Source organism: Hyla sarda, chromosome 6 (genome assembly GCF_029499605.1).
Source record: "Hyla sarda isolate aHylSar1 chromosome 6, aHylSar1.hap1, whole genome shotgun sequence".
NCBI lineage: Eukaryota > Metazoa > Chordata > Amphibia > Anura > Hylidae > Hyla > Hyla sarda.
In genome coordinates, this window is record NC_079194.1 from 168,497,793 (window position 1) to 168,525,353 (window position 27,561).

Consider the following 27,561-nt stretch of genomic DNA (forward strand, 5'->3'; position numbering starts at 1 on the left):
ACTGTGTAAAATACATGGTTGAGTTCTTCGGAGGGGGAGCAGATCTCTGCCATTGTTATTTTGCTCAGGGAAATCCTGTATGATGTTTATATATCTAAATAACCTTGTTAAACAACTTTATAAATGTCTAGGCAAATAATCTAATCCCTTATTGCATATGGAATGCACTGGTTGTGCCCATTGTGCAGGTGTATGACATGCCAACACATGGGATGGGCAAACCTTCTAGCTCCACAACACTTGTGTGATCTCCAATCCTCAGCAATGTAACAAAATATTTATCTAACAAACTAATTATTGTGCCAAGCTGTGTCGTGCTCATAATGTGAAATACAAAGTTCAGCACACAGTACACCGTGGTTGGTTGAAAACGTATGCTTTAATTGAGGAAAAAAAGACCAGTTCGATTTATACAAGATGAAAGGCCAAAAAAAGTTCTCTCACATTATACAGCGGCTCATGTGACCAGAGGATAAACAATACCAGGGGGCGGCCAACTGTCCTCATGCCTCGGGTCGGGAAGGGGTTAATTAACATATATCAAAAAGACATCCAGTTCCTTGCATTAGCCGCCTTTGAAAGCCATAATTGCTGTGATGTTGTGTTTCCTGGGATGACTCTCCCTTCTTTACGTCTTTTATTCCATACTTCTCTATATCGCTAATTTTCAAGTACATTTTCTCCACATATTTGCCTGTAAACAAAATGTAGGAAAGCTTGGACTTGGAAAGTAGCTCATTGAATTTTGATGGACTTTTCATTGTTAGACACCAGGGCATCATTGCAGTGGACCAGGTCTTCTTCTGGAAGGTCTGGTTGAGGGTATACAACGTAGCAAACTTTCTGTCCGCAGTATGTCATCTTTTCTTAAAGGAAAGTTTAAATTGTGTTATTATGTAAGGAAACGAAGAATAAAATAGGATACTAAAGTGTTGATGCTGCCTGACAGAGGAAGACACTATAGCAAAATCAAAATGTAAGGCTTTCTTTAACAGTGGTGTTAAACTGTACACACCAACACTGAAACTATTCTAGATATGGAGTCATAATTATTTACAGTAAACAATGGACCTTATAGCTAGGAATGCCACCATGTTCTGCTGATCCCACCACAAATCACCTTATCCAGTGCAGAAACACCTTGGTGATTCTCCCAATATGCCTGGTATGGTATATGCATGCAAAAAAGTTTGATTATTGGGGACTGGCTGCTGGGTCCCTCAGTGATCATGAGACCGAGGATCCTATTCTGCAGTTTATGAAACGGGGAGAAGATGATAAGAGAGTTGGCTGTGTCTATGGGCGTTATTTTTTCCCTTTTACTGCAGGGGCTACATGTTTCCAATTGAGGAATGCAGCTACCAAACATGAAAGCTAGACATACTGTAATGATATCTTTCTACATTTGATAGATAGATGGATACAATTCATAACTTACCAATAAATCTATCTATACACTTTGGTTTATTCTTCCAGTAAACTGTCAGGAAAAAGACTGGCACACCCGTTAAAATAATTATGAGTCCGACGCCACACACTATTGGTTCTGAATAGAAGCTGAATATCAATAGGAATGCCCAAAAACATAGATACGTGATTGGAATCAACAGATTCACCTGAAATAAAACATAAACATTAAACCATTTTCTATTTTACACTCACTGTCTGCCCAGATTTACATTGGAGTTAATCTTTAAAGAAATTGTGTGGAGGACAGATTGCAGAATCAATAGGGTGCCATACTGAGTGTGCTATTTTATGGTACAAAGAGAGCTGCGGAATATGTCAGAGCCATATATAAGTATAATAATAATACATATATAATGTCATCTGTTAGATCAGCATTACCCTTGTGCTACAGTCAGCAGCATACTCTGCATGTAGAGAGGCAAAGAGGTAAACAGACTATGCAAATGTACGATATATGTATATTTTCATATTCGAATTAGGCTGAACTACAATTCCTTGTGCATATGTCGAACATAAAGCCTCATTTACGTCACTGCATGCTATACGTCATACATACTATAGGCCCCAATGTTAAAAAACATCTCACATGCCATACAATAGTAGTGGCTACCAACCTGATTGGTGTCGTACACCAGGCTCATTGCAGGCCCTCAGCACTTCTGTATATTAAACGGCGATGCATCCTGTACTCTAAGGCTGGGTTCACATTGTGTTTTCTATTTATGTGTAATGAAAACTTTTATACTCTTGAAAAGTATAAAAAAAAAATTATTACCACACCTATTAAAACAGAATGCACCACAACTAAGTATGGAAAATCAATATATATATCTTTATTAGGTTATACAAAAATAGTTTAAAAAACACATTAAGATACATTTTAAACATAGACAGCACCAGATACATACAATGAATAGGTATGAAGGCTCAACCCATAGGAATGAGGCCAGAAGTAAAGAAACCAGATCAGGTACAAGGCATAACCATTTATAAATGCATAGAATGATACAAGGAAAGACCTGAGCAAAAGTAAAGAACAATTACATAAGGGTGCCAAACCATTCCTATACCAACCCCAACGATCGTTTTGCTGTAGTATCGCTTCCTCAGGGGAAATGGCTAACTAGGGGAGCAGTCCACTATATATATATACCATACTACCCAATAGGACAACACTATAGCATGACCGGCATAAGTATAAACCAATGGTGGACACGAATGCCATAGAATGTGATACCAGTGATGGTGAGTGAAAGGATAAAAATAATAATGAAATAGAAGGGAAAATTGGAAGGATGATGAATAGGAATAATACAAAAATAATAGAACATAAATGATAATAGATGAAAAAATTAAATAAAAGGTGTAAAGATGTAATGAGAAATGAATAAAGATAAAAAATTATAATTTTAGAGGATAGAAAATACTACCTGAAATATAGCAAAAAATGAAAAATGATAAAAAAAATTATATAATAAAAAGAAAAAGATGCAAAAAAAAAAGAAAAATAAATATTTATTAAATGGGGAAATTGGAAGAAATTAATAACCAGTAATTAATAACTGAAAAAGGACAAATAGAATAAAAATGAAAATAGATAATAAAAAATAATGTATGGTTTGGCACCCCTATGTAATTATTCTTTACTTTTGCTCAGGTCTTTCCTTGTATCATTCTATGAATTTATAAATGGTTAGGCCTTGTACCTGATCTGGTTTCTTTACTTCTGGCTTCATTCCTATGGGTTGAGCCTTCATACCTATTCATTGTATGTATCTGGTGCTGTCTATGTTTAAAATGTATCTTAGTGTTTTATAAACTATTTTTGTATAACCTAATAAAGAGATATATCGATTTGTCCATACTTAGTTTTGGTGCATTCTGTTTTAATAGGTGTGTAATATTATATATGCAGTCTTTACCTGCAGGTTGCTGTAGTTTTTTTTTTTTTTGTATCGTCGATATAAAAACTTTTATGTAAAATAGATGCTAAAAGCAGATTCTGCTGCATACTATACTGCAGAATTCATTTTTTCATTGACGTTATTAAAAAAACGAAAAAAGCAAAGCAACATATTGCAGTGCACACTATCGACAAAATAGCGAAGACTATGCTATTGTATAAAAATAAAACTTTTGAAATGAAACGGAAACCAATGAAGCATAAACACAAAATGCAGTGTGAACCTACCAATGCAGTGCTGCTTGCTGCACTGCCGCTGGCCTGCTATGTTAATGCAATGTAGTAAGCACTACAGCACAGGAGATTTTTGTACAATTCACATAAAAGTTAGGCGACATTCACATTATGATTTAGCAATACGGTAACCGGATCCGTGCCGCATCCCGTTCATTTGAATGAGCTGAACAGAATCAGATAGTGACTCTGGTCGGCTCATTTTTGAACCATATCCGTTTTTATTGCCGAACTAAAAACCATGGTCTGATATGGTTAAAATGAGCTGATCGGAGTCACTATCCGTTGTCACATGGGTCTGGCGTGGATACAGCAGCGTTTTTATTTTTTTTATTTCGGTGGCCGTATTGCTAAATTGAGGTGTGAACGCACCCTTATACTAACATACCCCTGACTGTCCAAGCCAAAAAGACACTGGTATCTGTCAGATCCATAGGGCACTGGGGCTTTCTTGGTGTATACACTAAGACTATTTTCACATGGACAAATCAGTATTTGTAAGCCAAAAGTAGGAGAGGGTTAAAAACATTGAAGAGGTTGACATCTTTCCATTAGATTTTTTTATCTGGTTTGTTTCACTTCTGGCTTTTAAACACTCATACAAAATACTATAGTGTGAAAGTGTCAGTGGAAGCATCATTTTACTGTAACTAGATAATGCAATAATATCTACTTCTTCAAGGACATACAATAATGATAGATGTACAGACATATTGTGCTACCTTAATCGGTCGGAACATTTTGGGTTTCTTGAAGCGAAGAACAATTAGTCCCATAACTGTTACGCCATAGCAGAGGTAGTTTATAAAAGACACATAGTTTATTAGGGTGTATGTGTCTCCAACCAGCATGATGATAACTGTTGCTCCACACTGAGAAAACAATAAGGAAATCAGTATTGTCCTAATGAGGAAGATCACAACGCTGAAAATCTTGATTTTAGGTACAGTATCACACATTTCTGCATAGTTCAGAGAGGTATTCCAGTTATTTATTTGTTTAGGGAATCCTACAATTTTCTAATATACATGTATTTAAAATTCTGTTCACATATGTTTCATATACCAGTTCAATAGCGCCTGTCTGTACCGTACCGTAAAATGGTATAACCCATAGATTAATGCATCCATGGGCTAACACAGTGGCGTACCTACTATAGAGGTAGACCATGTACTTGGAAGGGGGCTCAGCTAGGATTGCCACCTTTCTTGCCAAAAGATACCGGCCATGTTAATTTGCATAATTAATTATATATGTGTGACATTACAGGAAGCTCGGCCCATACACGTCGCATCATCTACCAGCCCAGCGTCGGCAAATTAACCCCTTAGCAACCGGAATCTGGCAGTGAGGTCAACAGTGGGGGTGCAGGGGTAGATTGACAACTCATTGGGGTCCCAGGCAAGAGTGAATCTTGGGAGGCCCCATGTGCTGCTCACCCATGTGTGAGCCACACCTATACAGGTGCACTGTGTGTGTGTGTGTGTGTGGGGGGGGGGGGGGGGGGGCACTGTGACTTACCTTATGAGGTGAGCTCTTCACCTGTAGTTATATTTGTACCTGTAGTTATATGGGGGAGGGGCACTATGGCTTTCTTTATGAGGTGAGCTCTACAGCTGTAGTTATATGGAATGCACTGTACCTGTAGTTATATGGGGGGCAGTGTGGCTTTCTTTATGAGGTGAGCGCTGTGGCTGTAGTTATATGGGGGCATTGGTACTTTATGAGGTGAGCATGATGAATGTATTTTTATGGGATACACTGTAACTGTACTGGGGCTGTAGTTATATGGGGGCACTGTTGCTTTCTTTATGAGGTAAGCACTATGACTGTAGTTATATGGGATGCACTGTACCTGTAGTTATATGGGGGCAGTGTGGCTTTCTTTATAATTGAAGATAATAAAGAGATGTATTTTTATTTAATATTCATTTATTTATATTTTTTGAGTACCCATTCTGGTAAGTATCAAGCTGGCGAGGTGAGCTTCCACCTGTTCCAGCCCGTGCCTCTCAGCGCACCCGCCCCCCTACCCCCTGTATTACTCTTTGTGGAACTTCAAATGTTTCATTTAATCAGTTATGGTTCATTGTTATCGCTCCAACCTGTTTTATTGTATTCTTGTGGTAATTCCACAGCTAATATATGATGTTGACGTCCACAGTGCCTCAGTCTTGAAAAGATGACATAGATTTTTTGAAATTTAAGATTTTGAAATTTAAATTTAATATTACACCACTGAATGACACAGCGTGGAGGTGGCGTCAGCATGAGGATAACATATAGTGGCTGAATGACACAGCTTGGAGTTGGCGACAGCATGATGAGACCATATAGTGGCTGAATGACACAGCGTGGAGGTAGCATCAGCATGAGGAGACCATATAGTGCCTGAATGACACAGCGTGGAGTTGGCAGCAGTATGATGAGACCATATAGTGGCTGAAGACACAGTGTGGAGGTGGCGGCAGCAGCATGAGGAGAACAAATAGTGGCTGAATGACACAGCCTAGAGTTGGCGGCAGCATGATGAGACCACATAGTGGCTGAATGACACAGCCTGGAGTTTGCGGCAGCATGAGGAGAACATATAGTGGATGAATGACACAGCGTGGAGGTGGCGGCAGCATGAGGAGAACATATAGTGGCTGAATGACACAGCCTGGAGTTTGCGGCAGCATGAGGAGAACATATAGTGGATGAATGACACAGCGTGGAGGTGGCGGCAGCATGAGGAGAACATATAGTGGCTGAATGACACAGCGTGGAGGTGGCGGCAACATGAGGAGAACATATAGCTGCTGAATGACACAGCATGGTGTTGGTGGCAGCAGGAGGAGATGATATAGTGGCTGAATGACACAGTGTGGAGGTGGTGGCAGCATGAGGAGAACATATAGTCGCAGAATGAGACAGCCTGGAGGTGGCAGCAGCAATATCAGGAGTCCTGAAAGTGACCCAGTGACAGAGTGGTGCGGTGGGTGGCAATACCAGTACCCGGTGACAAAGGTGGGTGAAAAATGGAGAACTTGGCTTCAGATGTGTGGCATCAGGTGGGTGGCAGGATCAAAATAGTAGCTGAGGCAGGTAGGCAGAAGAAAACAGTCTCTTTTGCAAAAGTGTTAGTGTGCACAAGTAAGTATTGAGGATCTGCATTACGTAAATAGGGATTGGTTCCTGTGTGGGGCTGCCCTATTTAAGACGAGTAAAACTTTCCTCGAAAAGGTGGAAGGGAACAATATATTGTCCATTGTAGCAGGTGGGGGGTAAAAACTTCCTTTGTAAGGCCCTACTCTTGCCCTATTAATTCCCTTCTATGCAAGTGTTACTCACCCTAAAAAGGGCGGCCCCACACAGGAAACTCTCTCTATTTCCACCTAAAAAGTCTGGGAAATGGCAGTGTTTTGTAGGGGGAAATAGGGAGAGGTTCCTGTGTGTGGTCGCCCTTTTAGGGTGCAAAGAAGGGAATTAATAATGCGAGAGTAAGGCCCTACAGTGGAAGTTTTTACCCCCACCCCCCTTACAATGGATCATACTTGTTCCCTTCCACCTTTTAGAGGGCTTTGTATCACATCAATACTTGGTGTAGGTGGCACATGGTGTTTTTGCACACCTTTTCTTTTGTTTGATTTCAAAACATTTTTTTGTATGTATATATGTATGTATATTTATCCTAAGAAAAGATAAGTTTTAGCTAATGCATACCCTCAATACTTACTTGTGGTCTGATGGCGAGGAATGTCTGTAACTGGGGAGCAGCACCTTAAACATATTTGTGAAGGGTTTTGTTGTGGCACCATGGCCAATCTGGGTGGAAATCCTGGCTGATCCATGCCTGATTCATCTTCACAAAGGTCAGGCTCTCCACATTTTTCATAGACAGACAAGTTCTACTTGGGGTTACTATGGCCCCCGCTGCACTAAACACCTGTTCTGATGGCCCACTACTGGCTTGGCAGTTCAGATTTCCAGGGCAAACTCTGCTAGTTGCAGCCACAAATCAAGTTTGGCTGCCCAGAAGTCCAGCGGATCTTCAAGGTGTGTTGGCATGGTCATGTCAAGGTATGCCATCACCTGCTGGTTCAGGTCCTGCTCCAGGTCTACCTGCTGCTGATGAGTTGCTTCACTATGTGGGTGAAGAAAGCTACTCATCAGCGACTGTAGACTCAGGCTGCTGCTGATGGAGCTGGTACTGCTCCTGCCACCCCTCCCCTCCTAGCAGCCATGGCGGTGGAACATGAGCACAGAGGGCCCCGAGTCAGACCTGCAAGAGGATGGACGATGGCGCAGATAGGCATCGGCCAACTGATTACCTAGGATGTCTCTGTAGTTGGTCAGTTTGTCCTCCCTCTCAGTGGATCTGAAAAAGGGCCACATTTTGTGTCGGTAGCGAGGGTCCAATAAGGTGGAAAGCCATAAGTCATCCTGCTGCTGAATGGTGACAATTCGGCGCTCACTACGCAAGCAAGGGATCATGCATCGTGTCATTTGTGCAAGGGATTTGGAGGGACTCCCTGCCTCCATCTCCACTGAATACTGCCACAGTGTTTCTGGGTCCTGTGTCTCGCCTTCCTCATAATCCTCTAGCTCCTCTAGCTGCTCCTCCTCTCCTGTCAGATGACTAGAAAATCTGCCCATCTCGTGAAACCTAAACTGTGCTCCGTGCATGCAACGTTTCCTTCCTTGCAGATGGGGGGAACACTTCAGGAACCGCTTAACAACCAGATTGAACACGTGTGCCATGCAGAGCGCATGTCTCAGGCTTCCTTGTAGCAGCGCAAACAAGATGTTCTTCCCATTGCCGATCACCATGGTTCCCATTTCCAGTTTCCTTGGAGTAAGCCATGATTCGATTTCTTCATGAATGACTTTTAGCAGTTCCTCCCCTGTGTGACTCTGTTCGACAAGGCAAACCATGTGAAGAACAGCGTGACACCGCCATGCCCTGCACACATGCTATGCTGGAGGGGCACTGAGACTTGTCCATGATGTGTAGGCTGAGGACATGGTGGGTGGAGGATGAGGAGACGGAGTCGCACACTGTCACAGGACCAACGGCCTGAGAGCATGGAGGCGTAAGCAGCGTAACCTGTCCAAGTTGCTGTTGTTGTGGCTGTGCATGAACAACATTCACCCAGTGGACCGTAGTTACAGCTCCACACGTCGGCTCTGCCGTGCACTTTGGTACACAACAACAGGCTCAAGGACTGGCCCACCTTCTGTTACACAAAATTGTGCATGGCTGGTACTGCCTTCTTTGCAAAGAAATGACGGCTTGGTACTCTCCACCTTGGCTCGGTACAAGCCATCAGTTCTCTGAAAGGTACAGAGTCCGCAACTTGACAGGAGCACATTCAGCTTCTGTGCCGTTGGATTAGTGGGCGCATACTGTTGTCTCTTGGACATGGCTTCGCTGATGGATTGCTGGTGGAATGACTGACTTAAAGTAGGAGGAGCAGGAGCATCTGGAACGACATAAGATGGGTATGACACACAGCTCCCTTCGGCTGAGGTGTTGAAGCCTTGGCTGGCTGAAACAGGGAGCGGTGTGCCACTGGGTGATGCAGCAGGCTGGACCACCACATCGGACCCACGGTTCTCCCAGGCCACTTTATGGTGACGCTGCATATGTTGACGCAGGGCTGCGGTGCCAACATTGGGACCCTGGCCACGCTTCACATTCTGCTGACACATTTGCATGTGGCCAGGTTAACCTCCGGATGCTTGATGAAAAATTGCAACACCGCAAAGTAACTGATTTCCCCACCAACAGTCCGTTCTGACTGCTACTGCCGCCGACTCCAGGAACCCCTGTTTCACTACCTCCCGGGAATGTAGGCTGCATTTGGCTCCAGACTTTCCACTTCTGCGACCATGCTGACTGCCAACCATGCTACCGCCTTGCTGGCTCAGCTGCTGCCTCACGGGCAACCGACAACCCTCTTCTCCTGATGATGATGAAGACCCCTTCTGCACCTGGCTCCCAAGTGCAATTGGCTTCATCATCATCATCATCATCGAGTTGTGTCTGCATGTCACTGATGTCCTCAGGTTCCTCAACAGTGTTTGCTTCAGGAGCCTGAATGCTCGCAACACCACCTCCAACGCCACTCTCCTCATCACTACTTGGCCGCCTAGCGTAGGAAGCGGCGGATGTCTCCTCCAATTCTTGGATGGGCAGTAGCTGTTGACTGTCCTCTAGATCGTCCTCACTAAACAGTGGAGCTGAACCCATAGCATAAGATACTTCTGTGGGGGAGGGAACAGCATAGGACAGAGGCAATGGTAGGACAGGGATGCTCCCGGGCCATGCCAACTGAGGTTTGTATCTGAGGAACCCACCGAATGTTGACTGTGGGTGTCAGATGTCACTTGTGAGGAAGTGGATGACCGTGTTAACCAAGCGATGACAGCAGATGGGTTTCTGGTCGAGACAAGAACGCTAGCTGATACCAGGAGCTCAGGCCTCTCCCTGCGACTCCTACTGCCACTCGCCCCTAGTCTGCTGTGACCTCTGCCTGATGAATTTAGGCCTCTGCCACTCCTCTGTGCATGTCCTGGCACTTCTCTGCCTGACATATTTAATGCGTATATGAGGGGAGTACAATACGCTCCACTACACTTAAAAAACTTAAAAAAGTATTTGTGTACAACACCAGCCGGTGAGTACTTTTGCCTGGCCTTTCACAGTATCTAGGCCCTAGAGACTTTAACAGGTACAAAATAGTACACCACTTAGATGTACGTATGTGCTATGCACTTATGAGGGGAGGAGAATGCGCTCCAGTATGCTTAAAAAAGTATTTGTGCACAACACCAGCAGTACACACCAGTGCTGCAGCACACAGTTGCTGTGTACTACACCCAAAATTGCACTTTCTCTCTCAATCTCACTCCCTTTCCTATCAGTGCTTTTAGGCAGGATTTGTGCTTGAGCTTAATCGCTGCTATTCTGTGCAACACACTGCTCTCTGTCCCTCTCTGTAATAGAATGCTGCAGAAAGAGGTGAATCGTTGCAGTAAGAATGCTTTTCTGTGAAACACACTGCTCTCTGTCCATCTCTCTGTGCAACAGAACGCTGACTTGACTAGGAGGTGAATCATTGCTGGAAAAAAGCTTTTCTGTGCAAATCACAAAGTGCTGTCTGTCCTATTTCTCTGCAGTGAAAGGCTGAAGTGACTGGCCGCAATATGGCTGCCGATTATATAGGGCTGTGACATCACAGGGGTGACTGGCTGCTGATAGGCTGCATGCTGCATGTGATTCAGGGTCATCCCGCCTACCCTTGTTCCCGCCTTCCCAGGATTCCTTGCCCCATGTCTTCACATGTGGATCCGCCATTTTAGATGCCCTGGAGCCTGGACCGCATTAAATGGAGTTTAATAAAGCAATTCGCCCGATCGAATCGCAGCAATATTAGCATTCATTGTAATCACATTTTTGCTATAATTCGCAAGTAGTCAGATTCGATTTCTCATCCCTAGAGGTGAGCACTACGGCTGTCGTTATATGAGGTGCACTGTACCTTTTACTTATATGAGGGGCATTGTAACTTTCTATATGAGGTGAGCGCTGTGGCTGTAGTTGAATGAATCTGTATGAACCATCCAATTACTGCTCATACAAGTCCCCTAGGGGGACTAAAAAAAGAATAAATAATAATAATTATTTTATTTATATAGAATTAACCTATTCCACAATGCTGTACAGATCTTTTCATCACTCCTATGGGTCCCTGTCCCCTATGGGCTCAATCTAAATTCCAAATTAACTTATCAGTATGTTTTTCAGAAAAACATTTTTTTGGCTGAAATATAAAAAATCACTCCCCTTTTTCAGCTGCTTTGCAAATAAGAAAAAAAAATAATAGTAAACCTTTGATATCACCAAATAACATTATTTGAACCTTATGGTGAACAGCGTAAACAAAACAAAAAAAAAACCAAATACCAGAACGGCTGTTTTTTGATCACTTTAATACATAAAAAAAATTGAATAAGAAGCTATCAAAAAGTTCAAGCTACAAAAATCTACGATAAAGATTACAGATCACAGCGCACTAAATGAGCTTTCTTATAGCCCCATAGACATAAAAGTAAAAAGGATTGCTCTGGAGGGCAGAGAAGCGAGGCATTGGGGGAGCAGCAAGAGGTTAGGTTTGTCTTTGTTTTTTTATGCTTCCAGCCTAGGCAGGTTTTTTTTTCTTTTTTTTATAGGGAGGTTACAGGGGTACTCCTTTTCCCCAGCGTTCCGAATGCTTGGAGCAGGCGGCAGGGTTATGACGTCACGGCGCACTCAGAGTGCCAGTAGCCAGCAGCATGGCTCCTTACCACTGTAGGTAGCGCTCATGCCCAAACGCACACCCGGACATCTAAACGATTCCTAGGTGGCTGAAGGTAGAAATCATTATAGGTGGACACTGGTCGACCAAAAACACTGGTTGTATATGGAGTAATGTTCCCTATTTCTGCTGTTTTTTTTATTTCTGGTCATCCTAGGAACTCGGACAGTCCGGTATATATATATTTGCATATCTTTGCACTGCACTGTCAGTACCATTTGTCATTGCCAACTGCCGGGTCTGTGTAATGTGTGAGACCCGTATTTAAGCAAATGTTATGTACTAGTGAGACAGTACGATTGGACTCTATTAGTGGATCTTATTAATGATATATTTAGCCTAACTATTAGGCGTGAATTATTGTACCAATGCTATTCCCCTGAGGAAACTGTCACACAGTGGAAACATGTTGGGCCGCAATTCATGGTTCAAACAATATTTAATGTCATTTTAATGGGTCACAATTGATTTGGTGGTGTCTTTTATCTTGGAGCCATTAAAAGTTATGTTTTAGAGCACTTCCCGTGGGCGTTATAATCCCACCTATTTTTTGTTGCAAGCCTTATTCAGACAGAATGGAACAGGCAAAGAACATTTTTACAATAGATATGCACGGTTTGCAGTCAGTACATGATGTATTCAATTGCTTGCATGTATTTATAATGTTACTGTACAATTATAGAATGTATTGTATGTTTTTGGAGTGTGTAACACAGAAGCACTGGTAAAAAGAAATTGCTGTGAACAGAAAATATTAGTAAACTGTACAGTTTAAAGTGAAAGATATAGTACTACGAAGTGACTTACACAGACAAGTAGAGCAGGTACTGGGGTACAATATTTAAAATGAATCATGGCCAGTAAGCTGGGCAAGTGGCCTTCTCGTGCTCCAGAAAAGCATAGCCTATGGAAAAAAGAAACAGGTCAATTCTTTCTTCTTTTAGGCACAGTTTAATCTAAGGCTATGTTCATATGGAGTTTTAAGGTGCCCATACATTTTCAACAGTTATATCTCCCAGCCTCCTCCTACATATGTGTCCTCTTTGGAGAGGGGAAAGCTGAAGCCAGATATGGCTTATGGCATCTTATCTCTCTAAAACCAATAGGTTCAGGCAATTGAAACCCAACACACCTGATCCTTTTCTCCCCCGACATCATCTGTTCAAGCACACTTAGGCTGCCATACACTTTTGTCTTATAGGGGTTATCCAGGAAAAAACTTTTTTTTATATATCAACTGGCTCCAGAAAGTTGAACAGATTTGTAAATTACTTCTATTAAAAAAATCTTAATCCTTTCAGTACTTATGAGCTTCTGAAGTTAAGGTTGTTCTTTTCTGTCTAAGTGCTCTCTGATGACACCTGTCTCGGGAACCGCCCAGTTTAGAAGCAAATTCCCATAGCAAACCTCTTCTAAACTGGGTGGTTCCCGAGACACGTGTCAACAGAGAGCACTTAGACAGAAAAGAACATCCTTATCTTCAGAAGCTCATAAGTACTGAAAGGATTAAGATTTTTTAATAGTAGTAATTTACAAATCTGTTTAACTTTCTGGAGCCAGTTGATATATATAAAAAAACTTTTTTTCCTGGATAACCCCTTTAAGGATATGGACTATTTTTAAATGCAAAAAAAAAATTAAAATAAAAAAAAACACCCAATTTTTTTTAAAGAGCTCTGTATTAGAATTTTTTTCAAATAAAACATGCAGATTTAGCCTTCATTCATTCTGTGTGCAGTAATGTCAATCCCCCCCAACATGTAAATATTAAATCTGCATTGATAGTTTCAATGCATTTAAATGACAATGCACTGTGGATTTTCCTTACCAATGAATGAGAGGTGGCTTAACATTGATTTTGGTGCAGAAATACATTAAACTATGTAAACATACCTGTGAATTGCAGCCTTATCAAGGGTTTGTCTGGCGCAACAATTTGTTATGGGCTTAGTTTGGTTTAAAAATTAAAACAAATGAACTTTTTGCCCAATCCCTCCCTGCTGCCGTCATGACTTTGCCTGTTCACTCCTGGTCACTGCTCCATGCCTGCTCAGCCAATCACTGGCATTAGTGGAGACCTGCCTCAGTTGGTGACTGGCTGCACATACATTAGCACTTACTACTAATGTCAAACCCAAACACAAATTTGGTCGCACAACCCGACAAAATATATCATCACTCCGAGTGTTTTTTAAACCTGTCAAAATGGGCTTGGTTATCACAAAAAGGGGCGTGTCCCCGACAAAAAAAGAAAAAACACTCGGAGTATGATGAAAAACTTACAGGAAAACCTGTGACATTTTCTTCACCAAAACCTCAAATGACTCAAAACTGACTAAATCCTACCCCCATCATGGAACAGGGTCTGTTTCATGTTGGGGGTAGTAGTACAGGGGCAAAGGGGTTGATCGCATTGGGTCTCACTTCTGAGACCCGATCCGATCAAAAGTTATTAAGCAGGGGAGCGGGCAGCATGGTCCGCTCCCCAGCGATGTACGATGTATTTTACTTTAATTTTCAAATTCCCCGCCGGGATCCCTGAATGGCCGGTACTGAAGAGCCATTCAGGGATCCCGGCAAGGTTCAAGAGCTGCGGTGGGGAAAGATATATAGAATCGCTAGGGGGTTTTGTATATGTCCCCACAGCTTCTATATATCACAGCGCATGTTATATATGTCCCCCGTACAGCGCATGTTATATATGCCCTACACAGCGCATGTATATATGTCCCCCACGCAGCGCATGTATATATGCCCCCCACACAGCGCATGTATATATGTCCCCTGCACAGCGCAATAATATGCCCTGCACAGCGCAATCATATGCCCTGCACAGCGCAATCATATGCCCCACACAGCGCAATCATATGCCCCACACAGTGCATGTATATATGTCCCCTGCACATCGCAATCATATGCCCCGCACAGCGCAATCATATGCCCTGCACAGCGCAATCATATGCCCCACAGAGCGCATCTATATATGTCCCCCGCACATCGCAATCATATGCCCCGCACAGCGCAATCATATGCCCTGCACAGCGCAATCATGACAAGCATTTTATTAGCAGAGCATCTCTCCGGGAAGCCGCTGCCTGATGCTCTGCTAATGCTCCGCTTGTGAGTGATACCGCTTCAGAGGCATATGTGTATAGAAGCGAAGTGGGGACCTGATATATAAGCGTAATCTGGTCCCCACTTCGCTTCTATACACAATCTTCCTGAGTACAAACACCTGAGCTGCCCCATCGCCTCCCCCCATCCCTGGTGTTATAAATACCTGTTCCCGGGGTCCGGGGTCCGCGATCCCTCTGGCTCCGGCGCTGTGGCTGTGCGCTGCGATGCGCAATGACGAGTGACATCCCCAATGCGACGCCACCGTCAGTGCGCACAGTGACAGCGCTGGAGCCAGAGGGATCGCGGACCCGGGAACAGGTGTTTATAACACCGGGGATGGGGGAAGGCGATGGGGCAGCTGTGGTGTTTGTACTCAGGAGGACTGTGTATAGAAGCGAACTGGGGACCAGATTACGCTTATATGTCTGGTCCCCACTTCTATACACATATGCCTCTGAAGCGCTATCACTCACAAGCGGAGCATTAGCAGAGCATCGGGCATCAGCTTCCCGGAGAGATGCTCTGCTAATAAAATGCTTGTCAATGATTTCGCTACAGGGAGCTTATGATTGCGCTGTGCGGGGGACATATATACATGCGCTGTGCGGGGCATATATAACATGCGCTGTGCGGGGGACATATATACATGCGCTGTGCGGTGCATCTGATTGCGCTGTGCGGGGGACATATATACATGCGCTGTGCGGGGCATATGATTGCGCTGTGCGGGGGACATATATACATGCGCTGTGCGGGGGGCATATATAACATGCTCTGTGCGGGGGGAATATATACATGCGCTGTGCGGGGGGCATATATAACATGCGCTGTGCGGGGGGCATATATAACATGCGCTGTGTGGGGACATATATACATGCGCTGTGCGGGGGACATATATACATGTGCTGTGCGGGGCATATGATTGCGCTGTGCGGGGGACATATATACATGCGCTGTGCGGGGCATATATAACATGTGCTGTGCGGGGGGCATATATAACATGCGCTGCTGGGGGCATGTGATTGCGCTGTGTGGGGGACATATATACAATTTACCGTGCGACACAATTTCCAACCCGTGGGACACAATTTTTTTCCCATGCGACACATTAGTAAATCAGGGAGAAAAATACACGGAGTAAATGAAGAAACACTCAGAGATAAACCCGACACTCATGAGGGCCATTATGTGTGTGTCGAGATGAAAGCGGGAAGCATTGTCAGTGGGGACAGAGCACCATAGAGGGATCGGCATCTTGGAACCCAGACCCCTCTGATACAAAACCTGTGGCATGACGCAATGACATATCAGAAATTTGCAAATGATGGGTACACTTTGAAGGAAACTTTTCGATCGGTGTATGCTGCACTCTCTGAGTGAGTCTGTACCTCTTTTATACATCAGACTATATCTGTCCACACACCCATCGGTGATTTACCTCAATAGTCCACTAAAGCAACAATTACCAGACTGGTTATAAATAATAATCATCATTACATGGTGCTAATACATGTCTGTATATAGAAAAGAAGTCTGCTTTATTCAATAATGATAATGATCATTACACTAAATACAAAAAATAGCTAGAGGTGAAGCACAGTGCACAGAGGAGCACAAAAACATAAACAAGTATTGTCGCATAAGTAATAGATAAACATGCAAATCATTTCTTGAATGCGCTTGGAATTTCAATAGAACATCCTGCACTACTCCCAATATGGCACATATGCAGCCCCATAGGCTCCACAATAATGAGTAGTCAGATATAGATCACAGAAATTAACGAGTGCTAAAAGGGGCCCCTTGACATTGGATATAGTCTTAAACATACGTGTGGAAACAGAGAGACAACCATATGGGTAAGCATATAAAGGACAAGTGATATGGTTCCATGCACTGGGCACTTTGGGGGAGATGTATCAAAACCTGTGCAAAGGAAAAGTTGCCCACAGCAACCAATCAGATCGCTTCTTTCATTTTGCAGAGCCCTTGTTTAAGAAGAAGCAATCTGATTGGTTGCTATGGCAACTTTTCCTCTTGACTGGTTTTGATAAATCTCCCCCTTTTTGTTTTCTCTTTCAGCACTCATTAAAGGGGTACTTCACTGGAAAAAAAAAATTCTAAATCAACTGGTGCCAAAAAGTTAAACAGATTTGTAAATGACTTCTATTTAAAAATCTTAATCCTTCCAGTACTTATCAGCTTCTGTATGCTCCACAGGAAGTTATTTTCTTTTTGAAATGCCCTTCTGTCTGACCACAGTTCTCTCTTCTTACACCTCTAGAGCAGGATAGGTTTGCTTTGGGGATTGGCTCCTACTCTGGGCAGTTCCTAAAATGGACAGAGGTCTCAGAAGAGAGCACTGTGGTCAGACAGAAAGGAAATTCAAAAAGAAAAGAACTTAAGTACTGGAAGTAATTTATAATTCTGTTTCTTTGCTGTGCTGTGATCTTTATCTGACTATTAGTAATTGTGGAGCCTATAGAGGCTGGATATGGGCCATATAGGAAGTAGTGCAATGTGTTCTATTAAGATTCCAAGTACTTACGCTGCTATTCTAGTTACATTTTTTTCATGCCTCTCTGCATAGTTGGCTCATCACTGTGTTTCACTTCTAGCTATTTTTTTTGTGTCTAATGTAATAATTTGTATGATTATTTAATAAAGTAGATTCTTTTAAACTAAAGAAGGGTATTAACCCCTTAAGGACGGACCCATATTTTTCCTTAATGACCAGGCTCTTTTTTTATTTTATTTGACATGTATCTCTTTAAATGGTAATAACTTTAGAACGCTTTTTCTGAGCCGAGCTATTCTGAGATTTGTGTTTTTTCGTGACATATTGTACTTTATATAAGTGGTGTATTTTTGTTGACACATGCAGCATTTTTTGTGAAAAACTCCAAAATATTGTGAAAAACTGGGACATTTTTTTATGGTGTACACTGTGCAGTAAAAGTGATGTTATATTTATTCTGTGGGTCGGTACGATTATGGCGATACTCATTTTATATAGCTTTCTATGTTCTTTTTTCTTTTCTGAGCAAAATTCTTTTTCTGCCATTCATTTTCCAACTTTTTTATTTTTTGATCCGACGCCATTGAGGGCTTATTTTTTGCGGTATGAGCTGTACTTTTTATTGGTATCATTTTTGCCATATGTGCTACCTTTTGATCTTTTTTATTCAGCTATTTGTACCAAAATTGGCAAATTTTGTGATTTTTTTTTATGGCGTTCACCGTGCGGAATAATTTACATTATAGTTTTATAATACATGTCATTACGGACGTGGCAATACCTATTATGTATACGATTTGTGTTTTTGATCTTTTTGGGTGATAATACAGGTCTTTTATTGGGAACGGGGCATTTTTTATTTTATTTTTTTTACACTTCATACTTTTTATTTTTTACACTTTTTACAGGTTATACTATGCTGTAATTCATTTGTACTGCAGCACAGTATGACCCGATCAGCTGCACACTGTACAGCCTGTGCGATCCAGCCTGTGGCTGAATCTCACAGGCTTCCGTAGCAGGCAGACAGGAGGTCATGATCTGACCTCCTGCTGCCATAGCAACCAACGGCGACCCGCGATTCTGTGATCACGGCATCTACGGGGTTAATGCTACCGGGACCGGCGCTGTGATTGACAGCCGGGTCCTGCCGCCGATCTCCTGCGCTGCCCGCGGCAGTGCCAGAGCTCGCTAGGACGTATGCATATGTCCCAGTGCATGAACTTGTCGGGTGCTGGAACGTGTGCATACGTCCTATAGTGGGAAGGGGTTAAAGATGTATTCCGATGGAAAAATAAATTCATATCACCTGGCTCCAGAAACTTAAACAGACTTGTATATTACTTCTATTAAAACATCTTAATCCTTCCAGTACTTATCAGTTGCTGTATACTACAGAGGAAGTTGTATAGTTCTTTTCTGCCTGACCACAGTGCTCTCTGCTGACACCTCTGTCTGTGTCAGGAACTGTCCAGAGTAGAAGTAAATTCCCATAGCAAACCTATCCTGCTCCAGACAGTTCCTGACATGGACAGAGGTGTCAGCAGAGAGCACTTTGGTCATATTGGAAAGAACTACTAAATTTGCTCTGGAGCATACAGCAGCTGATAAGTACCGGAAGGATTAATATTTTTAAATAGAAGTAATTTACAAATCTAACAGCAAGGCGGTGGTCAGCTCACTTGGGGGCAGGGTGCACGGTCCAACTCTCCAACCTTCCTATACTCAGATAGGATCCAGCATTGGATTAAATTTTGAAGGAAGGATGTAACTTCTCCTCTCAGAAAGCTCCAACGTTAGCCAGTATTATCTCCCCCAGTTTATTACCTACATCCAATTCAGAAAGTTCAGGCAATTGGATTGGAACACAGGGATTCCATGGATGTGGTTAGGTAAGATGTGTGGTATGTCAATATGCCACTAAAACTTTGTCTTCCCTAATTGTGATTCTTGTTTTGTAATATATAAGATAGTCTGCTAAACTTGCAATCTTACGTACATTGGGTCTACTAAAAGAAATCTAAAAAAATGCATCCAAGAACACATCAGAGGTGCAAACAATACACTTAATGCGAATGCATCCAACGAGTCTTGTCCTTTTCGTGATGTTCACAATGGTAATGTGGTATAGCAGGGTGCAATACAGGGCAGATGTTGTAACCCTGGGGGCAGATGTTATTAACCCCTTCTTGTTGTGATGCCAGGGCGTGGTTTAGCCTTAACCACCCGAAGGTAAAACCATTGGTCCTGGGCAAGCCTGGGTCAATGAAGACACCGACGCCAAGTTATGGACAACGGTAGCTTTACTGAGGGTAGACAGTTGATACAGTCTATGCAGTACAGCATATACAGTCTATGCAGTACAATATCCCAAGGAGGTGACCAGTGACACAGGGGGACCTCGCAGGCTTGCTGGGACTTGCAGTATGCAGAGACACTTTAGTGCAAGCCATGGTGACTATATAGAATACTTTACTGACTTGACAATTGACATGAAGATGGCTTTGAGCTTTCTTGAGCTGACTTTGTGGCTGCAGACTTTAAGCTTGAGGCCTCCAATGCTCTGGACACACTCTGAGACGTATTGACCGAACTGGATCTCAGGAACAAGAGCTAAGAGCTCCAAGAGAGAGATTGCAGCCCCTCCCCTGGTTTTATAGGGGAGATTAGCAAGGATCCCATAGGTCACTTGGGGGGTCTCACCTGGTCACTAGTGCCTCCTGGGTAACAAGCACATGGTATAATATTTAAAACAACAGTACACTAGTAATGCAAAAATATATACAATGGGGGTTACACTGTAAGGGGGGCCCTGGGGACATGGAGGGACTCTGCCTGATAGGGCAGGAGAAATGTATGGGGACACACCATCCCGTACTGGGCCACCACAAACTCCCTCTCTTTAATGAAGTCGCCCTTGACGCCCAGTCCTGGAGGACCGGAATGACCACAGGGGCCACAGACAGTTCCTGGGGCATTTCAAACAACTTCCATATCCAGGTCTAAAATTAGTAATCGGATGCATATAAAGAGTCCTTATAGCATAAAATGTCCATATACGCCCTGAACTATATGAAGACTTGTTAACCTTAGAACTGTTTTAAGGGTATGACTCTAATACATTATACATGACAATAGACACAACTCAAATGGATTGGGCTGCCGGCGGCTTATTACCCAATGCCTTGGCTACTGGGGTCCCTCGGGGGACACACTTCTCCCCAGAAATCTATGCATTGCTAGACAACATTATACATTTAAATAACCAAGAACGACCAAAAGTGGCTTTTCAATAAAGAAAAAGTTTCAATGCGTTTGGTGCATACCACACTAATTACCAGATCCTATCAATAAATTGCACCAAACAGTAAATTTAGCAAATAAAGTCATACATTTTATTTAATGAACATGATTATAAAAACATGATTAAAATAACAGAGAAAAGGATCAGTAACAACCGGAAAAGAGTATGTACTCTGAACTGGAATTATCTCTTGGAGGGCAGATGCCAAAAGTACTGGTAAATACATAACAGGCTGCAAATACAGATGCCATAGAGCGTATACAATACATGAGGTAAGCCACAAACATGAATAAATACAAGAGATGAGAAAAATGTGGTGATGTAGAAAAGAGTACACTTTGCAGTGATGTGGGGGTTTGAAATGAGCAGAGAGGTCAGAGGGGCATTTAAGGAGCCAAAACAATCACAAGGATACTGGATACTGCAATAAACCCCATGTGGACAACAGCCACCACAGCACATGCAAAGTCACCACATGAATACTCACACTGTCAGAGAACACACAAGCCCCTACGCCGTTTCGCTTTTGCTTTGTCATCACCACATTTTTCTCATCTCTTGTATTTATTCACATGTTTGTGGCTTACCTCATGTATTGTATACGCTCTAAGGCATCTGTATTTGCAGCCTGTTATGTATTTACCAGTACTTTTGGCATCTGCCCTCCAAGAGATAATTCCAGTTCAGAGTACATACTCTTTTCCGGTTGTTACTGATCCTTTTCTCTGTTATTTTAATCATGTTTTCATAATCATGTCCATTAAATAAAATGTATGACTTTATTGGCTAAATTTACTGTTTGGTACAATTTATTGATAGGATCTGAACATTAGACATTTGTTACCTTATTTTTGTACGTGCGCAGTGGGTTAACAGGAATACCTTCTGGCCAGTAAAGTATCCTGGGCACGTGGACACAAGAAAATATTAGACATTAAACATTATAAACATTTGGTGGACTGATACTATGGTAAATACTACAGCCCTAATGTGATTCTAGACATATGTGCATGACTTAACGTAGTGTCAGTGGACTATGTGTAGCACAGGACTTTATGACTGGGTCAGGATACTTCCCATAAAAATCGCCATACACAAAAACACTGTACACTTTGACCTTCATGTACAAACAAGTTATATACATTATATTAATTTACAACAATTATAGCACATTAGAAAAAGTGCTGACTTGTGCTGAATAGTAAGCAAAAATATATTACTACAACAGGAGATATATATACACATAGGTCCATTGTACCGCTCCACAGTCCAGGTACATTATAGAGTTCTTGGCAAAGAATCTCGGCTAAGAGCCGGGCACACACTTTCGGAATTGGTTGCAACAAAACCTCTTGACAAGTTCATCAGGTGCTGTACTTGAACATTGCTATAGAAACCTGAAACAAAAAGTTTACTCACACAGAACACAGTCTTTTCGACCAAAAAGGATAAAGTTACTTGACTGATAAGATGCTCCTCAACATGGCATCTTTCCATCCCAGCCTCGGCGATTGGTTTGCTTCCTAGGTTGTGACATGAACCTAAGGCCACAAAACTGAGCCCCCTCCATGGGGTTGACAGGTGTATTCCATGAGACATACGGGACTCGGTGATAGTCGGACTCACAGTGACAAACCACCTGCACTGCAGCAGCTTGCACCACTGGGGGATGAACAGTTGGTGCTTGGTGAACCGGCCAAACCTCCGCAACAGCTGGAGTAGGCTGAGGCACTTTGGTTGGTGCCCGCTGATTAGGCCAAACCTCCTTGACCACAGGGGTAGGCCTGGGTACATCCTCAGATGACTCTGGCAGGTATCTTGGAGCCATAGCAGGTGCCTCGGGCATGAAGACCTCCTCTCGGGTGGTACCTTTGACTTTCGGTGGCAACAACCCAAAGGGACCTGCGTCCTAGTTGTCCTAAGGGAAATAAGCTAATGGAATCTTGGATTCTTTGGACGGGTCACCGCAGCTACCCACTCTCCTCTCATGCTCTGCACAGGCATATACTCCACAATCTCCCCACTCTCAAGAGAATGCATTGCTGGGGGGAGATAGTCCCTCTGTACTGCCCGTCGATTGACTAGGATGGTTCCTCCATGACGGCAGTCCATAAGGGCACCAAACCCCCATACCTTGTCAAACGTCACCACCGTCACGCAGCAGCGTTCCAGGGGTGGTTCACCCTCTTGGGGATGCTCCAATTTTCTTATGTACAGGGCCTCCAGGGTTTTGGTATCTTGTTGCTGCACCTGTCACACCTCTAATGGCAACAACTTCGGCCCATACTTCTCCATTCTCTGAGCCTGCAGTCCCTCCACAATTTCAGACACTTCAGCATCTTTTTTGGCCCTTTTGGATTGGGCCGGAGGAACTGGGGGATGGGACTTCACTAGAAGGGGAGAAGGTGCTCCCTCATATATCGGATGAAACTGGGCTCATTGCCTAATAACTACTTAGGCAAAGGTGGTGATGGTGGACAGACAACAGACTTCTGTCAGGGCCTGGTTTTTTTTCTCAGGGTTGAGTGGAAGGAGGGGTAGAAAACATGGCCTCACCCGGGGTACTCCCTTAGGATTCTCCGCTATGCCACAGGCTAGTAGTGAATAAAGATCAACAACCAGTTGAGGGTAAACGGAGGCTGTACTGAATAGAAGACAGGTGTAATTATCTTCACAGCTATGGCCAGAATTCCCAGAGAGGTGACCAGTACCCATAGGACCTCGCAGCTTGATGGACCAATACTTGCAATTAACTTGACTTTGACTTGTAATTAGACTTGACTCGACTATGTGCAGGACTTGACTAACTTCAGTGACAGCAGACATAGACTTGTAGACTTACTGGAGAGACTTGTAGCTTTGTAGCCTCCAGATGCTGAACACTTGACTCTAAGGCCTCTGGTGCTTGCAGCCTCAGCAAAGACTTTGATGTTAATCTCAGAAGAGTCTGAGAAAAGAGAGCTAATTAAAGATGGCCACCCCTTTATATAGTGGGGGGGCTGGACTAAAGCCCATTGATCAAGCTGTGGGTCATAGGTCAAAGCTGGTGCTCTCTGGGAGTACATGTTACAACCAATCATATAACTGCATAACATAACATGTGACAGGCTTACTCACACAGGTCCCTGAGTCCTCCACAGGCCCTGTATACTATCTAGACATAAGGATCCTGTCTATGCTCTTAAAGTTGGTGTATGTACCTTTACTGAATTAACAGGAGAACAAGGGGAGTCCCTGCAGGGGAGCCCCCAGGTCACTGAGGGACTCAACCTGACAGGGCCTACAGGTACTACAGGAACGTGCACCTGTACTGGGACATCCCAGTAGCTTTACTGAGGGTAGACAGGTCATACAGTCTTTGCAGTACAGCCAATATCCCAAGGAGGTGACCAGTGACACAGGGGGACCTCGCAGGCTTGCTGGGACTTTCAGTATGTAGAGACACTTTAGTGCAAGCCATGGTGACTATATAGAAGATTTGACTTGACTGACTTGACAATTGACATAAAGATGACTTTGAGCTTTTTTGAGCTGAATTTTGCAGACTTTAGGCTTGAGGCCTCCAATGCTCTGGACACACTCTGAGATGTATTGACTGATCTGGCCCTCAGGAACAAGAGCTAAGATCTCCAAGAGATAGATTGCAGCCCCTCCCCTGGTTTTATAGGGGAGCTTAGCAAGGATCCCATAGGTCACTTGGGGGTCTCACCTGGTCACTAGTGCCTCCTGGGTAACAAGCACATAGTATAATATTTAAAGAAACAATACACTAGTAATACAAACATATATACAATAGGGGTGACACTGTAAGGGGGGCCCTGGGGACATGGAGTCGACAGGGCAGGAGAAATGTACAGGGACACACCATCCCATACTGGGCCACCTCAGTAACGTTTCTTGCATGTGTTTTTTTTGCCATCGAGAAAGTCCATAAACAAGTCAGAGAAGGGAATTGGCTGAAGGCACTCAGGGATCAGGAGACATTGTGGATATACCGATTTGGTTAATTTCAGCCAAAAGGATTGAATAACCAGCTGATTTGTTTTTTCATTATTAAAACACTGCTGTTTTTTTTTTTCTTTGTCTCTTTTGTGTTTTTTTGCTAAAAAGTTTTTCCAGCAACCCCTATTTTTGAGTTTGTTTCATATTTTAGTGTTAGTTCAGATGATGTGTTTTTTTCAGTGGATATTTGAATCTATATGTAAGAGGCGTGTGAGTGCTTAGTGGAGGGCCACAAGGGGTTAATACCCCAACAGGTGTCGGCCATCACTATCCACTCCCCTTCCCGCCCTCTGACTTTAAAAATGTCACAATTATGTGCATGCTACAGTTTGGTTAAAGAGTCATGGACTCGAAGCGCGTCAACCATGCATGTTGACTGTCTGTTCACCTTGTTCCTTTTGGTTTTAAAGCTGCAAATAAACCTGGAGTTTTAAAGTGTGCTGGCCATTCTATTTTCTTCTCATTTACAAATCTGTTTAACTTTCTGGCACCAGTTGATTTGAAAAATTAAAATATGCTTATATCACTATTCAGTACATGTGATTTTATTCCTATTTTTCTTTTATATTGCTTACTTTGTATGTTTTATGCATTAATATTATATTCCTCCCACAAGGGCTCTGTGAGGGGAATTTATGCAATCTTTATGTCTTTAAAAAAATAAAAATAAAAACATTTTTATTTGAAGCATGGTCTTTGATTACTAATATTATAGTATCACACTCTCCTTGAGGTTTGGGCTACCTTTTTTCACAGTTCCAAATTCTATTATACAACTTGGGTATAGGTGATTGCCCATTTCACCTCGGTCAGTAATTGTGAGTTGCACCCACTTTTTGAAAAAAAGTACCCCTTTGAACTCTATTGCCTCTATGTTAAACACTTTCTTCCTATGTACTGTAAGGGTACGTTCACACGCGCGGATTTACAGTATATTATGTGCTGCAAATCTGCTGGTGAAGGCCCCGCTCTATGCTGGCTTTACATGTGCCTGCTCGTAGCGGCAATACACCGCTACCAGCAGGCACACAGCGATGTGTGAGTTGCAGTATACTCGCACATCGCGGGAGCTCTCTGCCTAGCTCAGAGCAGGGAGTGCGGCCGCAATGCGTGAGTACGCCCCGCACATCGCTGCAGTGTGTCTGCTCGTCACGGCGTATTGCCACTACCAGCAGGCACATGTAAAGCCAGCATAGAGCGGGGCCTTCACCAGTGGATCCGCAGCTAAATACCCTGCGAAAATCCGCATGTGTGAACATACCCTAAGAGCATGTTGCCATGTCCAGGTTTGTTTAGGCAATTTTTATATTCAAAGCCAGAAACTGAACATAAAGTGAGGGCGAGCATAAAGGAAGTTCTGGCTTTAGCTGCATCAGACTCCTGCGGCTGCCTTTAGGGTACATTCACATGTGTGTATTTTGCTGCAGATTTTTCTGCAGATCTTCTTCTGCTCAATCAGCATGTCTTTTGCTACTTTATGGGCTCCCCAGAGAGTGCAGCATTCACAAGCTGACAGGTTTCCCGAATTTCTTATTGAGAGACATTTATAAAAACTTGCTTATGTATGTTTTTTTTCAGTTGTTTTATTTTGCTTAATGTTTTGCTCATGTGCAACAAATTTATTAACAAGTCACACGGCCTTTATAAATTTGTCACACGTAAGCAAATCCGCTTTTTTCCTCCATTCTGTTTTCCATTTTGAGATTTTGCTCATGTAAGCAAAATATGTAAGCCAGGGTTGAGCTGGAGTAAATACATGGCATCTTTGGATGGTATGCGACTTCTCGCTCGGCTGGTAAAAAGTCGCACAGAAAAGTGCCTAGTCGCACGTGAGATATTTTAGAGACAAATAAAAGCAAAAAAATTCTATATATGCTTTTATAAATGTCCCCCGTTGATTTTAGGTATCACTATAGCAGTGGTCTTCAACCTGCGGACCTCCAGATGTTGCAAAACTACAACTCCCAGCATGCCCGGACAGCCGTTGGCTGTCCGGGCATGCTGGGAGTTGTAGTTTTGCAACATCTGGAGGTCCGCAGGTTGAAGACCACTGCACTATAGGGTACATACTGCATATTGTTAATGCACGGAAGACAATAAGATAATGTAAGCTCCTTCTACTGACAGCTGTAGGCATCAGGTGTTTTCCAAATGTAGAATTTCAACTGCTATAACAATATATCAAGAGAGCACGTATCTGGTAGCACAGAAGATAACATTTCACAGTTAAATTGTTATATGGAATGATCATAATCTGCATTGATCAGAATCAGGTTAGAGCACTATATTAAAACAGCAAGATTAGTGGAAATGTTATACAGGGATCATGGCACAAATCAGTATTCAGAAAATGAGGTACATAGGTAGCAGTATTATGTCACTGATCACCTTCTAGCACTATTATCTTCCTAGCTATGGTCCCTGTAAGTAAAAGGTTGCAAGGCATGTATGCTACTAGGTGTGTGCTGAACATCTTTATATCTCTATTATGCCTTTTCTGAATAGTTGTAACACATGACTTATGTCCGTCTGCATTCTTTGGTGTGCAGATATTGGTGCAACACAAAAGATGACAGCAAATTGAGACTCATCACATTCATAGGGTAAAATG

General features: G+C 42.9%; 1 protein-coding gene across 7 annotated transcripts in view; it reads right to left on the reverse strand.

The window, feature by feature from the left end:
* Positions 1–360: 360 nt before the first annotated feature.
* The window catches only part of SLC7A10 (solute carrier family 7 member 10), a 196,524-nt gene continuing 169,323 nt past the window's right edge, over positions 361–27,561 (reverse strand). For 6 of the 7 annotated variants that reach the window (XM_056525782.1, XM_056525779.1, XM_056525783.1 and 3 more), the window contains 4 exons: positions 12,817–12,913; positions 4,390–4,539; positions 1,439–1,616; positions 361–866 (listed from right to left, as the gene is read on the reverse strand). In XM_056525782.1, the coding sequence (XP_056381757.1) occupies positions 736–866; positions 1,439–1,616; positions 4,390–4,539; positions 12,817–12,913 (556 nt within the window). In that variant the 3' untranslated portion in view covers positions 361–735. The remainder of the gene's footprint in view (positions 867–1,438; positions 1,617–4,389; positions 4,540–12,816; positions 12,914–27,561) is intronic. The other variant, XM_056525780.1, reaches the window with a different exon arrangement.